This window comes from Notothenia rossii (assembly GCF_949606895.1).
Source record: "Notothenia rossii genome assembly, chromosome: 10".
In the NCBI taxonomy this organism is placed as follows: Eukaryota; Metazoa; Chordata; class Actinopteri; order Perciformes; family Nototheniidae; genus Notothenia; species Notothenia rossii.
Genome location: NC_136908.1, coordinates 12,491,507 through 12,508,200, shown reverse-complemented (window position 1 = coordinate 12,508,200; position 16,694 = coordinate 12,491,507). Strand labels below are relative to the sequence as shown.

Below are 16,694 nucleotides of genomic sequence, written 5' to 3'. Positions count from 1 at the left end.
GTTCTCACTGTAAACATCGCGCTGCGATGAAAGCAGTTACTAATATAATATCCAAGGGATGCATGCAGAGCTGTCATTGGCTGAGATAAGTCCGGCCGTGCGTCACGCCTCCACCGTTCCCGGAAATGCATCCGTGGAGGAGCCGTAGAGGACCCATCAGTGGCTCAGTCTCAGGTCGACTATTTTCATTTCCTCGCTCCTCGGTCCTCGGTCTCACTGAAAGTTGATTTGTCTGCGCCATCTTGAGTACCGTCCCATCATGGCTCTTATTTCTGCCGGAGGACCGAGGATTGAGGAGCGAGGAGCGATAATGGAGGAGCGATAATCGAGGAACCACCAGTCCATCCTCCGATGAAATCCTCAGATACTCGCCCCGCCCCCTTACTGTGTATCGCTCACTGATTGGACGATGCAGTGCATGCACTGATCTCATGCTTCTTGTTCTTGACATGAGAGCAGTACCCCAGCGGAGTGAAGAAAAATAAATGAAACTCACGAGAGTCACTCCTCAGTTTAAGCTGTGTTTTGTTTCAATTCATGTATCATTTAGTTACAAATATGTGATATATCTGAACAACAAAGTGGTCAAATATCATTTTATTCATTTATTGGAAACATTTTCATGATCGCTTTTTTCGTTTTATATTTTCATTTACTGTCATTTCCATTCAGTCAGTCATTAAGTGCTATTAAAATGTTAATGTGCTACATATCCACACAAACAAACAAAGTGTGTAATCCAATGAATGTTAATCTAACTGGGTTTTGATAGATAATATATATATTTTTCTTGTCTCAATTATTTTATGTATATTGTGCACTCTAATCAATATTAATCAAACTATTGTTCGTTTATACATTTTAAGAATGGCGTTTATCTTTTTTGAGAATGAGTTCTTATTTGATTTTATTTATTGGGGTCTACAACAGATGATACAAATGTTTGTGTCAGTAAATGTGTGGCAGGGGTGTTTGTGAAAATAACGGGGACAGAGCTGCTGTCAGACGAACAGCTGTGCGGCGTCATCACAAACGGACGTCGCTTCACGTGACGCTCCGGAGGGAAGGACATACCATTGCTCTTAAAACTCATTTCCCTGCTTCTCGTGATTTCCTTGCGTCCCTCCATGCTTCCCTGGAGGGAGGGACTAAACACAGGGAAACGACGCAAGTGAGGGAAGCAAGGATTTCATTTAACCGACATGAGACGGGGCCACAGTCTCCTCGGTTAGAGCTCCTCCAGAGAGCCTCCTCGATGCTCGATGCTCGGTCCTCGAAGTGCATTTAGAGAAATGAGATGTCCTTCAAAATGGCGCGCTGAAGTTCATTTCTGGGTCACTACCGGAGGACCGAGGAGTCGAGGAGGGGAAATTTGAGTATTGAGAAACCTCTTGTGTCAGTTCTTTGTTGTCAGGTTGGTGTGTGTCCGGGCCTTTACATCCAATACAATAAAATAACGTACCTTCATATTACTGAGCCAACGTGTAGACTTAATAACTTCTTGGGGTGCATGTTTGGCATGTGATAAGTGAAGGCAGGAGAGAAAGTAAACTGTCTTAATCTGATGCACATACACGGTTAACACCCTGTAGGCCTAGTTCATACTGCAGACACTGAACATTAGAAAGACTCCCATATTTAGCATATTATTCCACTGAAGAATTTTAACCTGAAATGTACCTGGAGCTGCAGTGTTTGTTGTGTCCACAAGGGGGCAGCAGAGTCCCTCATATGTTTTACAAAGCAGCTTCGCAAATCCAAAGGAAAATCCTGTCTCTTCTCTTAGCCTTGCTGTCTCTTCTTTGTTTTTCTTTAGAACACAATACTGCACGCTTTGTTGTATTAACTATTTATTAAGGATTAGAAACATGAAAAACATACCAAAAGCCTGTAAAACATGAAATAATCGTACACACTGAATAGCAAAAGACGTATACAAAACATTGATAATACTAAGGCTAAAGTAGTTAACCTCTATAAAACCTTAATGAACAAATTCCTCAGCAGTCACTGAGGTTGGCACCATGTTAGCAGAGCATTTTCACATGTAGTGGTTCATATTGTGCTTGTTCGAGCAGACACCTGAGCTTTGAGACAATGTTATACACATGAAAGTTGGAATGTTTGGCTGCTGGTGTTTCGCCGTTTGTATGTGTGCATTTTGGTACATCATGTCTGCAGTTTGAGAGAGTGTGATGAGTTGTCCCAGTTCTTGTTTTCTGGCTCCAAAACCAGGTGATGTGCTCCTCCTCTGGATTTGAATGTGCAGAGGCAAGGTGGATGATAAATTGATGGTGAATCTATCATTATAAAAAGTTAGAGTCATGGTGGACACATGGCTGGATAGATTAGACTATGATGTTTGTGCGTGTATGGAGGCTCCGTGGAGGTCAGGACAGAACAGGCAGAGATCTGGTGCTGACCGGACTGCACTTCACCCTGGATGGGGATGGAGAAGGCTGGGTGAGGTGGGGAGAGGAGGGGGAAGGATGGAGGTGTCCACCGTGGTGCTCTCTCCCTGTCCCAGAGCGCTCAGAGCCCAGGGCCTGAGACCGACCTCTGGGCCTGCGTAACTCAGGTGGGGTGGAGGAGGAGGAGGGGGGGAAGCTAGTGTACCGGGAGGGGGAGTGATGGGAGGGTGGATGGTAGGAACTTGTAGCAGAATGACGGCTGGGTGAGGGGTGACGTCCGGGTGAGGGGTGACGTCCGGGTGAGGAGTGCCTCCCAGACAAGGCTTCGCGGCTGCTGTGTGAGTGCTCCCTGCTGTGTTTGGGTGATTTATGCACCTTGGGCGTCTTGGGTGTTTTGGGCGATTTGGGCATGGGGTGAGAGGAGGAGTATGAGTTGCCGCTCTGTGTGGGAGGGGCGTGGATGGGAGAGGTGGAGTCTTCACTGTTGGGAACCTTGTAGAGGAAGACGTCATATTGAAGGGGCGAGCCCGTCTCTGAGTGGAGCTTGGCCTCTTTGGGGAGGAGCACCTCCAGGCCAATTGTGACTCCATCCTGATGTGGAAATATGGTAAGTAGGACGCAACAATGTAGGAACAGTAACACAGGCAGAAATAATGAAATTCACATTTATAAAGTAGCTTTCGTTCATTTGAAATAGGTGTAATAAAGGCACGGGTGAATTAGGCATGGTATTAGAATAGTAATATAGGTGTGGATGAATTTTGAGACACTAAACCCATTGGCACATGCAAATTGACTCAAATCTGCAACAATTGATCTTTTTAGCCACTTGGGGGCAGTGGAAACAAGTGAACACATTCATGATATGATAGCACCTTTTCAGTTGAGATGAAAACAGTTGCCTATACATGTATATACACATCCAGCACATATGGAGCAACATTAGCATTCATTTGAAGAAATTGTGTCAGATATTACCTATCCTATAAGCTCAGTTTTTTCATTTAAATCACTGGTTCTCAACGGGGGCGGTACCGCCCCCCAGGGGGCGTTAAGAGAACATCGGGGGGCGCTGGACGCAATATTTTTGAAAGGGGGGCGTTGAGGTGTTCTTGGGGGGCGTTCACGCATAATGTCTTTTTGTCATGAAAAACGCTGGCCACAGCGTCTTTTCCTGTACAAAAAGCAGCTGTCAGCATATTTTGTTGCTATAGGAAACCACAACTCTGCTTGCGATTGGTCAGCTGTCAGCAGTGTTATTACGGGTACGTTCGTAAATGCACGAACGGTCAGTCCGCTCGGACAACCCGTCTGTTCCGCCAGAGCACCCAGCTGTGAGCGCTCAGAGCGCAGCGCTCTGGACTGTGGAACGGGGACGCTCGGAGCGCTCTGAGCGCATTTACGAACGTACCCTACAAAAAGCAGCCGGGAGCGGACCGGAAGTCATTGTAATTTTGGGATCGCGACTGTTAATAATCTGTGTTACTTTGTTAAATTTCGATATGTTTTGATATGACAAATTCCACTAACAGATTCGAACTAAGTGGTCAGTTTATGAAAATAATACCCGTTTCTATGTCTGCTACGACATGGAAGAGCTGGCTAGCCAGGCTGCTCCACACAGCTCTGTTTGTTCAAAATTACAACGACTTCCGGTCCGCTCCCGGCACGATGTCTTGTCATGTCACCAGCTAGCCCTCTAGCGTTTGCCGCCATATCATGACACTACCCCCCCCCTAAATATTAGCATCATAAAACAACAAAAATCATATCACATCAGCAAAATGGCCGCGAAAAAGATAAAATGCAGACAGTACTCTATTGAATATCTTAGCTATGGCTTCATACCGTCTCCTATGCACAACTCCCAATGTGTTTACTTTGCGAACATGTATTTTCCAATGAGGGAATGAAACCCTCACGTTTAAAGGAGCACCTTACCAAGATCCACCCGGATAAGGCAGATAAGGAGCGTCCGTTCTTCCGGGCCCTCAAAGAGAAACATGGTAGGAGCACCATCAGCAGTCTCTTCGCTAGGAAGACCACCCAGACTGACAGCGGGCTAATAGCGTCATATAACATCTCTTTGCTGATAGCCAAATGTGGGCAGCCGTTCACAATCGGAGAGAAGTTGGTACTCCCTGCCATCAAAGAGGTCATATCTACTGTGATGGAGCGTGATCCCACACAGGTGCTGAAATCGCTTGAACTTGACGGCCTCAGGTGCACTGCGACTGAAACTAAGTTCTCTGCAACCCGCAGTGAAGAAACTGGCGGAGAACCACCAAGCGCAGGGCTCACACTAACCTTTCCCCCCCCGCAATTTGGCGAAATGCAACACCTTTCCGACCTGTTAGTTCTGTAGGCCTAATGTACAGTTTTGTAGCCTACTGTTTGTTCTGCACTGGACATGTGTGAAATTGCTGCTGTTCCGTAGCAGTCTGTTTGTATTCTCTGCTCTTGTCTGAGTTTGTTTAACACACATTCACATGGCTTTTCTGCTCTCTGGTAAACTAATGATAATGATATTCCAACTGCCCAGTTAAATCAAATCTATTATTTGGCATTCAGTGACATGCTTTTTAAATGATATAACACAGAATATTAGTCAACATTAATATTCAGGGAAGAAAATAAGTCTACTTTTTTTGATGGGGGGCGGTAAGAGACCTGGATAATGGACAGGGGGGCGCTGGCCCAAAAAAGGTTGAGAATCCCTGATTTAAATCAAAACCCAGCCTGTTCTGAGTGGAAGAATAGAAAGGTTACATTTTAAGCTCTTGTGGTAGCTTTCTTCATTTCAAAGAGCTGTCCGTGGTGCTGAATGAGCACACGGTAACCATTGTGTGGTGTAATCTGTGAGCAGCCTACTGTAGCACAAAAGCAGGGTCAGCGGTGCATTGAGTTATTATTAGCAGGGGAGCAGTTGGGTAGCAGTTAGCTTCATAATGAGCAGACATGCAGAAAAAGAGAGAAAGGGAAAGTAGAGCTCACAGCAACACACAGGGACAAGCTGGATAAAATTAAAAATATTTATTCCAACAACCTTGAATAACAATCCTCCATGTATACCAAAAAAAGTACAAAAGAACCTCAAGTACATTAAATATTATAAATCACATTGAAATCCAAGACACGCGTGTGTTATATATGTATATAGATTCAAATATCAACTCCAAGCAATTACTTTGACCTCATGAAATCTAAAAGTATCCACCTATAAGCAATGTCAAACACGAATATTTCGCAAGTACAGATTCACTTGATTTCCACTTACTTCTTTTGCAAATATTACTTTTTTCAGACACTTTTTGTCGATAACAACAATGCATGCGGGCAGAGAGAGACAGTAAGGCGGGGCAGGCAGAGGCGAGGGGAGGGCTTGGGTAAACAGGAGAGGAAACAATGAGGGAGCGAGAGTTCATTGGTCAAAGACCAAGGCAGGGCATCAGTAGAGAGGAATGTCAGTCATTAGTTGGTCCAAGCCAGAGATTTTAGTCCAGCGCAAGAGGCGAAAGAGGAAAGAAAGAAGGCGCCCGCGGCGCCACTATGTGAACAGCATTGGCATAGCAGCCTTGTAAACAGGAATGTTGTGCTTCTCAAGGTGTATTCCAAAATGCATGTGCTTTTGTTTTACATTGTGCCTGATTGGACTGGTTTTAAATACATATAATGCACTTTACCACAATATATAAGAATTCTATCCATGCACTTGTGTGTGCTTTAAATATTTTGGTCGGATTTTCCGGCAGCACACTTTGAAAGATGCTGATATTATACTAGGTTGTTCTGCAGCGAGTTTACCTCTGCGTTTTCCTCTGTGTTGTTAGGGGTGTGGCCCGGGTCGTGGGCGACAGAGGTCGGACGGTTGTTCTCGTGTTTGGGGGAGTGAGAGTTGAGGATGTTCATTGAACCTTCTTCCTTGGCTTGGGCGGACTTCGCTGGGTCTTCCTGCTTCTGAGGATCATCCTGGGGGGAGAGTTTATTACTTTTCATACACACTCACCCACAAACACATCTTAATATGTTCACACCCAGACACATGGGGCACAGGTAATTAGGCAGCAAGATTCATGTGCGTCAGCTCTTCGTGATCTTATCTTCCCTTCTTGCATCTCTCTTCTGTTTCACATTTGTATTTATGCCATGAAGATTCAGGTAGTATTTCTTGTTCAATTCGCTGGACTAGATAGTCAATTAACGGGAAAACTCACAGTTGTGCGGATATACTGTGTGCAACATTACCTGCACAAAACAGAAGGATTGCATGAGAATAAGAAGCAAGCTCCTGACAAAAAGGGTCATCGTCTTTTATTTTTAAAGCACTTTTAAATAGCTAAAACGGTTTGAATGTGCTAGAAAATAAGACTGAAATTAAATGTACTTAAAACATGCAATAAAGTCCTGTCCAAAGGAAAAATCTCCACAGAAGCTCATCCCCATGCTAAAGATGATACTGTGTTCGGACTGAACCTGCACCTATAATGCTAAGACCTTTATTAAAATGAACCAATCATGTCTCAGCATCTGAAAAGATACCAATCGGATCTCTGACATTAAAGAAACTGCATTGCAGACCATATGTCTGCAGGGGCTTTTTAGCCTCTAGACCTGACATTTAGAGCATCTGGGAGTCACGGTCACTCATTTATACCCACAGCACTGAAATGCCAGCAGAGCTCAGAGAGTACGCTAGTAATAAACAAGCAAGGCACAGTTTGATCTCGTCATTAAGGCCAACCAAGTAGGGCTAGGACTAAAAATGAACACATGATTTCAAAAAAATCCATCACTGTGTACTTGTGTTAGTGCTCTTTTTCAGAGATCTATGTTTGTATGACTACACAACCGGTGTCTGTGTATGTCTGCATGTGTCAGTTTGTAAAAGAGCAAGCCATCGATTGATTAGCATGTCAGACATCTGAAGGTCATGGGCACATCAGGCAGAAAGTAGGGCACCATTGATCAGTCACAGCGGCTACTGTTGGACACAACTCACTAAACGCCCTTTCACACCAGAGACAACAAGCTAAAAGGCTTGAACTCATAGGGGCAACATTTCTTTGATCTGTTGATCTTGTCAACTTTATATGCTGTTTATATATATTCTGATTATATCTACACAATCTCCATTGTTTATTGAGATGAAGAATGTAACCACGCATTACTGACCCTATACATTGGCTTAGTGACCCTGTAAGCAAGTGTGATTGAGGAACAGGGGCACACAAATCTTCCCCACAAACACAGAAACATAGATGGAAAATAACTCATCAATGTGTACACACACACACACACACACACACACACACACACACACACACACACACACACACACACACACACACACACACACACACACACACACACACACACACACAAAGCAGCTGCTACAGTAGCACTAAATGCACGGCCATGGGAAAAGAATTGGGTGGAAAATGCAAAATGCAGCACAGGGACCCTAAAATGGCTGTCTGAGCTTCATGGGCACAGGAGCAAAGCCAGCAGATAAAACAAAATGGAGGCCAGGCTTTCTCATCGAGTTACTCAGGAAGCTGCAGGGGTGCACAGGTAAGAGAGGCAGCTAATGTGGGAACTTGCTATTTAATCACACAGCTGTGACAACATAATAACTCTGAACAACTAGTTGCAGGACTCATTGGGAGGAGGTGATAAATCATTTTAACTTACAGTGCACGTGGAAGGCAGCTGATATCAGATGCAGAGAGAGTTTGTGGAAAGGATGTTTGCAGTTAATGGAAAAATGTGGCCTCTAGAGGTTGCACAGTGGGTAGGATCAAACAAAGCCAGAAAGGGGGAAATTGCTTTGGGGCAATGCAGTCATTTCTGTTATGCTTACCTGCAAGTTATTATAGGGGTATCTGGGTTTATATTCCCAGGTATAGCTGGCTGTTGATGGCCTCTGAGGGGATTGGTGAGTGTGAAAAACATTAAATACACAAATACTGTACATTCAAAATTCCCAATGGGAATCCCAATGACAAGTAACTGATTCAACAGGGCGTTAAGGGGATTAAATGTGTGCATAACACTAAAAGCTTATTTGGACAAGAAAGATGGCCATGCGCAGAGACAATCAGACAAACTAAGACATGTACAAAGAAAATGTTAGCGGGAAGACACAAAACATGGGAGATGACATCATGAACAGATGGAGAAAATACATTTTAGATGAAGATGGGACTGCAAAGTTAGTCTAGGATGAAAGGAGAGACAAAGGTGAGTAAACATGAGGAGAGTAAGGGCGTACCTGACAGATAATGTTGTCATAGTACGCCAGGTTGTGAGTGTGAGCTTGGGGAGCAAGCGGAGGGGTGTCGCACAGTTTCCTTACGTTTGGCTGCGAGCCGTCGGCCATGGTGGACACGGAGAGGCCGTCTGTCTGTGGCTCGCTGCTCTGTGGGCGGTATTTACTGCAGCAGGGCAAGAGAGAGACATTTGTGTCATTAATATTACCATTTAGTATGTGTTTCCTGTGCATTTGTATCTTTCCATGTCCATGTTTTCCCTATGTTGCTCTGTACAGCGTGAATCTGGGGTCAAAAGCTCAAAATATATATTATCTCAGTCTAAAAACATTTTTTTTTAGCGGAAAACAATTAAGAGACAATGACAATTAGATAAACTCTAGAAACACTTACATTACGGCTTATGATATGATATATAATATTATTTGATTTGATTCATTATGTCATAAATTGAACTCCATTCTCACCTCCCAGTCACACACCTGCGTTTGCGAAGGCGTTTGTTCTCGTTCTTGAGGCGGTGCAGCTTCTTGGCAAAGCACACAATGATCATGAAGAGGAAGATGAGTACCACTGAAGCCACGCCCACCAGCACGCACATCACCTGGAACTCTGTGATCGCCCAATCACAGCGTGTGCCTTTGTTCCAGATGTACTCCTGCACATTGCACCTGGATGCAAAGTAGCAATATGTTTTGATCATCAATGTAACACTTTACGGTCAGAAAACAAGCAGTAAATAACGACCCTTCCCTGACCTGCTGTAAATAAAAGGCCAAAAGTCAAGAGATTTAACCAGAGTGTGTGTGCCCACTGCAATACCATGTATACCATATTTATAGCCACTTCATATAAGCCAACGTAAGAATGTAAAATGGTAGCCTGCAGCCAACCCCTAATGAGATCAAAGGCTAAGGATAAGTGTGCGTAAGTGTGTGTGTTTCTTGTCCATATTCCTGTCTTACGCTGTCCAATTGCATGCAAGTGTTTGTGTCTTGGAAGTGTGTTAGCATGAGTGAGTGTGTGCGCTGTTGCTCAGCAGGTATGATGACATGACCAACAGTTTACCACCATGCTTACACTGAGTCTGCTGGATAACAGATGGTGCTATCAAGGCGTAGTGTATGTGCACTTGGAGCATGTGTGTTCCTCCCTGACCTTACTTTATTTTTGTTATACGATCTATGTGTGCATACCGTCTGTGTCTATATCAACTGTCACTAGCCAATGAGCAAATACACACACACACACACACACACACACACACACACACACACAAACTCGTCTTTTACCACCCGGCACCCGCCTTCTAAACTGAGCTAATGCTTTAGTAGCCCTGCTGTGATCTTGACGAAACATTGACACATTGAGCCAAACTTCTATCCAAATGTGTGTTTGTGTTTTCAGTGTCTGTACGCTTGTTAGAAGTGTCGTAAATATTTTCGTTTGTGCTGGAGTGGGAAATCATCCCAACAAGATAATTAAAGAGTGGAATATTTGTAGCGCCGAACAACCCCTAAAAGCCCCTGCTACCTATGCTGTAAAGCTTAAACTGCTTACTTGCAAATGCTAGAAGGTATTTTCTCATTCATTATTACTAAATATAAATATAAAATGTAAGACTGTGTCATCATTTCTACAATTTACAGAAGTACCAACAAAAAACAAGTGTATGCCTTTTTTCTCACCTGCAGAAAGCTCCCATTCCTGCCACCACGGTGCAAACTCCTCCATTGAGGCAGAAATTGGGTTCAATGTCACACTGAGACACACAGACTCCAGGTCCAGAGCGCACATAGCCCAGCCTGCAGCCGTCGGCCCCCATGGCGCCCCCTAACCCTAACCCATCACCTGTGTCTGGCGCTGGCATGGAGGGAGCTGGTATGGAGGGCTCCACGTCAGGCCTCACGTTGTCAGGAACAGCAGGAGAACCAGCCAGGAGCGGATTTTCATCTTCCATGTCAGGCGGGGGTGAAGGGGTGGGCTCAGGTTCTGGGGTGGCATCCAGGGCTGAGGGGTCGTTGTCAGGGGACAGGTAGTCGTAAAAGTCAGAGAGCGTCCAGGCAGTTGGGTCTCCTCCTTTTTGCTTCTGGGGTTGAGGGGCTTTGGCCCAGTTCAGATCACCGTCAGCGGGCACACCGTCAGGCGCAGGGCTGTGAAACTCCACGGTGATGACTTCATCAGACATGGGGTTTCCGGGCTGGTCCGGCCCCGCGCCTCCGGCAGTCAGCTCCTCCCCCACAGGCGGGTCTTCATCAACAACGTCTAGGTGGGCATGTTTATGAGAATGGTGATGTTTGGTGGAGCTGAGTGGGAGTTTAGCCCCGAGGCCGATCAGGTGGTCCCTCTCTGCTGAGTCATCACTGAGCACCATCCGGGCGTTCAAGGCCTCCTTGTTGACAGATGATTGGTTGTGGTGATGATGGTGCCTTGACAGAGAATGCCTCCCTATCAATCAGACAAAAAAAGACATTAAAGAAGCAATTTTAAGAGTTGGACTTCCATTAAGTTGGGGAATCATACGAGTAGTACACAATGAATGAAACCAGAGGCTCGGGTGTCAATCATCGGTCAAGCTGCAGAAATGCTTTAGTTCCAATCTTTTTATCAGACCCTATCTACCTGATTAGTTCCCTTGTGTTTAAAGAAAGTGTCTCTTGAGATTTGAACTTGAGATAAGAAAACTAATTTCCCAAAATGAACCAGAACTGAGGCTTTTCGAGGGATATGCAGTACTCCACCTGACATGTAAAGTGACTTTAAAGTATAAAATAACATCATTTTATTAACATAATCTTATTGCATTGTAGGAGTTTGTCTGTTGTTTTCTGTTATCTTATTTAAATGTAAATGGCAAAAGGGTAAACAAAGGCTTGTACACACACAAAGACACACATTATATGTTACTTTTTTTCCAGTTGGCGCTAATCCCAGTGTACTAACTATATTTTGTTTAATAAAGATTGTAGCCCAAGGATGAGGCATTAATGATTTAAATGGATCCCTAAAGTATAGTGAAAGATGCCTGAGGCTAGTTTTCTAAGAAAACGCTATTATGTCATATATCTTTGCGCTCTCACAAGAGATCTGATTTGCTGAAACGTGCGGCTTAGCAAAGAAAGCGTTGTGGTTCACGCTTTAGCGCTAAGTGATTAATTGTCAAAGAAATCAGAACAAGCGCTGAAGACTGCTGTGTAATCAGACTGTAGCGATGTAGGATTAAGCACATTGAGTGACTAATGTGTTCTGGTGACCGAGACTAGGCGAGGATTAGATTAGGATTTAGAGCAATAGGTTAGAGGCTGAATGGTCAGGAACTTCTCTTGTACTTGGAAATCTGCAGAGAAAGACCTCATTCAAACCTACAGATCTGTTTAAATTCAAGTGGAGAAGCCAAGTTTCCAAAGATACCACACCATACATTTTGGGAACAACGTGTCTAGAAAAAAACACGTCATCTTAGGTTCGAATATTCAATATGACTTTAATTGAGAGTGAAAAAGAGTTGTACGGTGATAGAGATACTGTCAGGAAATGTAGAATAAATTGAATATAAAGGTTAATAATTCAACGTTTTGGAGAATACACAAATTCTCTTTCTTGCCAAGACTTAGATCGGAAAATGATAGCACTCTCATGTGAAGACACAACCAGCAGCCAGTAAGCTTACACTGGAAACCAAGAGAACCAGCTCAGGCTCTGTCCAAAGGCAACAAAATCCACATTTCCAGCACATTAAGCTATTACTTACTTGGAAAGAGCTGGCCTAGCTTTTTTCCAAGGATGTTTGCTTAGCTTAACCAACTGGCTGCTGCCGGTAGTTTCCTATTTATCGTAGAAAACGTTAGAGCACTATAAATCCTCTCATCTGAATCTTGGAAAGAGAGCAAATATATACATATCCCAAAATGTCAAACTATATACTCGAGGGGAATGGGGAATTGGAGAGAAGGAAAGAAAGAAAGAAAGAAAGAAGACCCTTCTGTAACACATTTTAGGGAATGTTCCCACATTCGACTGAATTTCAAGAAGCCACTTCTTAAAACTTTCCTGCAAACGGCTTCTCTCCCACCGCCACCCTGAACTCACTCCGTCCAATCAGATCCCTGCTTCCAGTGTCTGGCACTTCATTCAGTGCTAATACTAAAACCATCTGAACGTGCCTTGAGTCACGAAGACAAGTGGTGGCTGAGGAACCATGAGATCCACCTCACACACACACACAGACACACAGACACACACACTGTAGTTGCCATGGTGAGATGTAAAGAGGTGCCATGTTGAAAGGAAGGAGTGGAGCGAGGGAGTTGCAGTGGAGACAGAGAACCCAGTGTTTGTGCTTTCTCTCTCTTGTTTTTCAATCAATCAGCCAGCCAGCAAGTGTTATATGCCAACTCCATCTCTGGGAAAAACCGAGCTGGAATGAACTCGAATGCTTCCCAGTTTGTGAAAGAGATAGACATGCTCCACCAGCTCAAACTGATTACAACTGATTCAAATTTCATTTAAAGGTTCAATCTGCCAATTTGTTCCCTGTTGAGATTTATATGCACAGCATCCTGTTAGCAGCTGGCAGTCGTAGCGATTACAAGAGCAAAAGGGAACATGAAGAGATTACAAGGGCAAGACAAGCATATTGAAGGCACGAGACCCTGCTTAGAGGTTTCCGTCTTAGAAATACTGTGATTTATGCCTTTAACTGCTGCTCAATTCTCCACCTATGGCATCATGCTGAGCATGTCACCATGGTAACAAGTTTTACCTGAGGTCATTGTGATTGGCTAGAGTGCAGATTCCCAGCAGCCTTGTCACTTTACCAGCAGGACACTATTGGAAGTATGTATCATGCACGCTGTTATTGGATGGAGACACAACTAGCCCTACTTTGTGAATTTGCACAAATATACACTGTTTGTACCCCAATTGAATTACAACCAACTAATAATTGTTCAACCTGCATGATTCAACCATTATATCCACTTGTATAGTATTCTTCCTCCCCTTCTGTGAACTAAAGGGAGTCACGGAGAAGCTGGTGATCTGATCTACTGTGACATTTTATCAGCTTTCTAGGGCTAAAGGGCAGATGGACCTCACAGTATGCGCTCGCTCACAGAGACACGTAAACACACAAAGTGCACCCAAAGGTCTGGATTTGATCCAAATCGCTTAAAATGGCTATCAAGGACACTGTGCATATGTTTTGTATTGGTTTCTGAGAGCTGAAATAATCTGTTAATTAATCAATTAGCTGATTATAATCCGATTCATTGACATCCATTTTAAGAAGCCATTTGTCGTAATCTTGTTTCTAAACCAAATTAATTACATTTCCTGGATTGACTCTTTAAATGTGAAAATGTGCTGCTTTTCTTCACCCCCTTATAGTAAATGAAATTGCATTGTTTGTCATACTTAAGATCCTGAAATAATCAAGAAAATGTGTAGTTATTGTCTTTACAAGTTGATAAGTAGTCTAGCTTTGATATAATCATTAAAATGGCAGAACTGCTATGAAAGCAAAATTATGCCTTGTGGTCATCTTTTAATGGTCTTATAGTAAAATAAATACATGTTTCTTCTCACACTGCACTCTATATTCTCCCCTGATGGCCAAACAAATGAATGAAGATTCACCTGCTGCTAATGATTCACATCATGTTTTCGACAGCGACGTGGTCTTTGGGTTTTAAAGCATGACAGAAAGGACGCCTTTCGTATATTTACCGGTCAATATGTCACATTGTTAACGCCTGGTTACACATTGAGGGCGCGAGATGAGACGAGGGGGTGGGAGGGGGTAGTAATGGAGGCGCGTGCCCACATGAACCCCGGCGACCCTCCGTGCACGAGCCACCCTGTTGCTGGGCAGCGGCAGCATCTAGAGCTAATTTCTACGTTTCGCATCTCCACTTCTGTCAGTGGGAGGAATAGTGAGCCAGACAGGGAAGGGGCTGGTTGTGTCAGATTTTGGTTCCCACACTGATTGCCTCCGTGTCTCAAGGGATGGACAGTAACGAGAGGGAGAAAGGGAGTATAGTGTAACAGGCCCGGTTGTCTCGGGCTTTCCCTCAATGTCTGGAGGAATTCATCCTTTCAGAGCCGTAAAAAGGCCTCCTGTAGCCCGGCCACGGTGCACCTAATCCCGCCTTTGTCTTGGCTGTACGCACCATGGAGAGTCGCAGCTGCACAACTGCTCTGTCAAATGTGTCTGTCCCCCCTGTCTTATCACCTCCAGACCTGCCAGCCTTCTTCATACATACCCCCCTAGACCCTGCTAGAGCTGATGACATTAAGAACAAATCAGTAGTATTGAATTGTTTCAGGAAGGAGATGCTATTCCCCTTCAGACTCAGGATGGACCTTAGATTGGCCGGAGCAAGGGTTCAAGTGTCTTTAATGTATACAACAGCTTGAGCAGCTAAGCATGACAGAAAATATGTGGGCAGAAAAAATATCAAATCACACAACAAGATTTTTCAGCACTGATCAATTATTGGTCTTTCGAATGCAATTGTAATCCAAAGGCAAAGGCTATACTGGCATAATAAATACTCAATTCCAATTGATTAACAATGCATTTGAAATATTAGAGATCATAGAAAAGACATTTCAAAACCAGCCTGTTAATTCCCACCTGCAATATCTCTCACCAATAAAAAGATTATTTAATATTTTACCATGCCCCTGTTTTAAATGCTGCCCCATGCCGCATTAATGGGTAATTGTCATTTTCCATATAATGCAGGAGTGATTTGAATCACGCACGGGCGAACACATGCACACACACACGCACAGGGTGGGACTCCGGTGCAGCAGACTTACCGTGAGCAGACAGCGGGATGATGACCATGGAGATGGTCAGAAGCACCTGCCAGGTGTCCAAACGACTGTCACTGCGCGCCATACTGCTGGCTCTGCCTTTGACACACTGACGCAAACTGTGATCCCGTTCCTCGGTGTGCCGGTCAGATCGGTGGGCTGTACCCTGTCCTTACAGCTGATCCTCTAAAGTTCAGATATTGCCCGTTTTCGCCATGTCGCCTTTAACCTCCACAACGTTTGGCCTCCCCCTCAGCTGTGTGCGCGTTTATCTCGGAACCAATTAACTGCTCGGGTTCGGTCCCATTTTACCGAGCAGTTGCCCTCTTCTCGGCACTTTTACCGCGCGCTTTGGGGTCCGTCTGCAGCACCGCGAGGAGCTGTGGTAGTGGGCTACTGCGCGCGACCGGCTTAGCGTCTGCAGACGGGATTTTAATGAGCCGGGTTTGACGCTGCCTGTCTGTCTGTATGCGATCCGTTAAGCCTTTCCCTTAGGCTGCATTGGCGATGAACGGCAAATCACGGCACGGCACGTTGTGCGCGCACAGCGCGTTTGGGTGTCAAAGTGCCAACACGCACACACACACACACACACACACACACACACACACACACACACACACACACACACACACACACACACACACACACACACACACACACACACACACACACACACACACACACACACACACACACACACACAATCGCCAGTGTCCACCCTCAGCTTTCTATAGCTGATGAAGAAAGGGGCTGAGTGGGATTTAAGCAGCGTCTGTTGTCACTGCAAGTCAATATGTTCCATTTTACACTACAGCTAATGTGTGTGAACATGTCCAAGAATCTCTCTCTCTGGGTGGGTTTTATATGTCAGTGGGTTATTTGGGTGCATGTTGGCCAGCAGGGCAGTGTGTATGCGTGTGCACAGTGGGTGGCTAATCCTCTTACTGTTATACTGTGAAATATGCTCCAGACAATGGCATCTGCTGCTGCATTGCCCCCCTTCTCAGCACTAAAAAGTCCTATTTTTTCCAAATGCCCCCCATTGTTTAACAGTGTCTCTCAATTTCCATTGTATTCTCTTCCTTTCCCCTTTCCATACAAATTTCTGATGCACACATTCGTTTTCACACTGCCTTTGCACCACTTGATTTTAATGCCTCTACCAGTCTAAATGCCGAATATTGCTTTC

At 44.5% G+C, this 16,694-nt stretch overlaps 1 protein-coding gene across 8 annotated transcripts; it reads right to left on the bottom strand.

The window, feature by feature from the left end:
• Positions 1 to 1,853: 1,853 nt before the first annotated feature.
• On the bottom strand, positions 1,854 to 16,307 carry LOC307022115 (chondroitin sulfate proteoglycan 5-like). 8 transcript variants are annotated; one of them, XM_079654700.1, is made up of 7 exons: positions 15,506 to 16,307; positions 10,369 to 11,128; positions 9,163 to 9,351; positions 8,683 to 8,845; positions 8,272 to 8,334; positions 6,216 to 6,380; positions 1,854 to 3,002 (listed from the first exon to the last, which is right to left on the bottom strand). In XM_079654700.1, the coding sequence occupies exons 1-7, from the start codon at positions 15,585 to 15,587 to the stop codon at positions 2,391 to 2,393; spliced, it is 2,034 nt and encodes a 677-aa protein (XP_079510826.1). In that variant the 5' UTR covers positions 15,588 to 16,307; the 3' UTR covers positions 1,854 to 2,390. The 8 variants fall into 8 exon arrangements, with proteins under 8 accessions (XP_079510826.1, XP_079510825.1, XP_079510829.1 ...); XM_079654699.1 differs by having other exon boundaries at positions 1,855 to 3,002; positions 9,148 to 9,351; positions 15,506 to 16,306; XM_079654703.1 differs by having other exon boundaries at positions 1,855 to 3,002; positions 8,767 to 8,845; positions 15,506 to 16,306.
• Positions 16,308 to 16,694: the final 387 nt, after the last annotated feature.

What these genes read in the sequence shown, in the direction of transcription:
- LOC307022115 (XM_079654699.1), bottom strand. Translation starts at nt 15,587, where the DNA reads ATGGCGCGCAGTGACAGTCGTTTGGACACCTGGCAGGTGCTTCTGACC. An exon ending in GGAATGGGAGCTTTCTGCAG is followed by an intron (nt 9,352 to 10,368) that starts GTGAGAAAAAAG and finishes CTTTGCATCCAG; the next exon opens with GTGCAATGTGCAGGAGTACA. An exon ending in ATGACAACATTATCTGTCAG is followed by an intron (nt 8,335 to 8,682) that starts GTACGCCCTTAC and finishes CAATCCCCTCAG; the next exon opens with AGGCCATCAACAGCCAGCTA.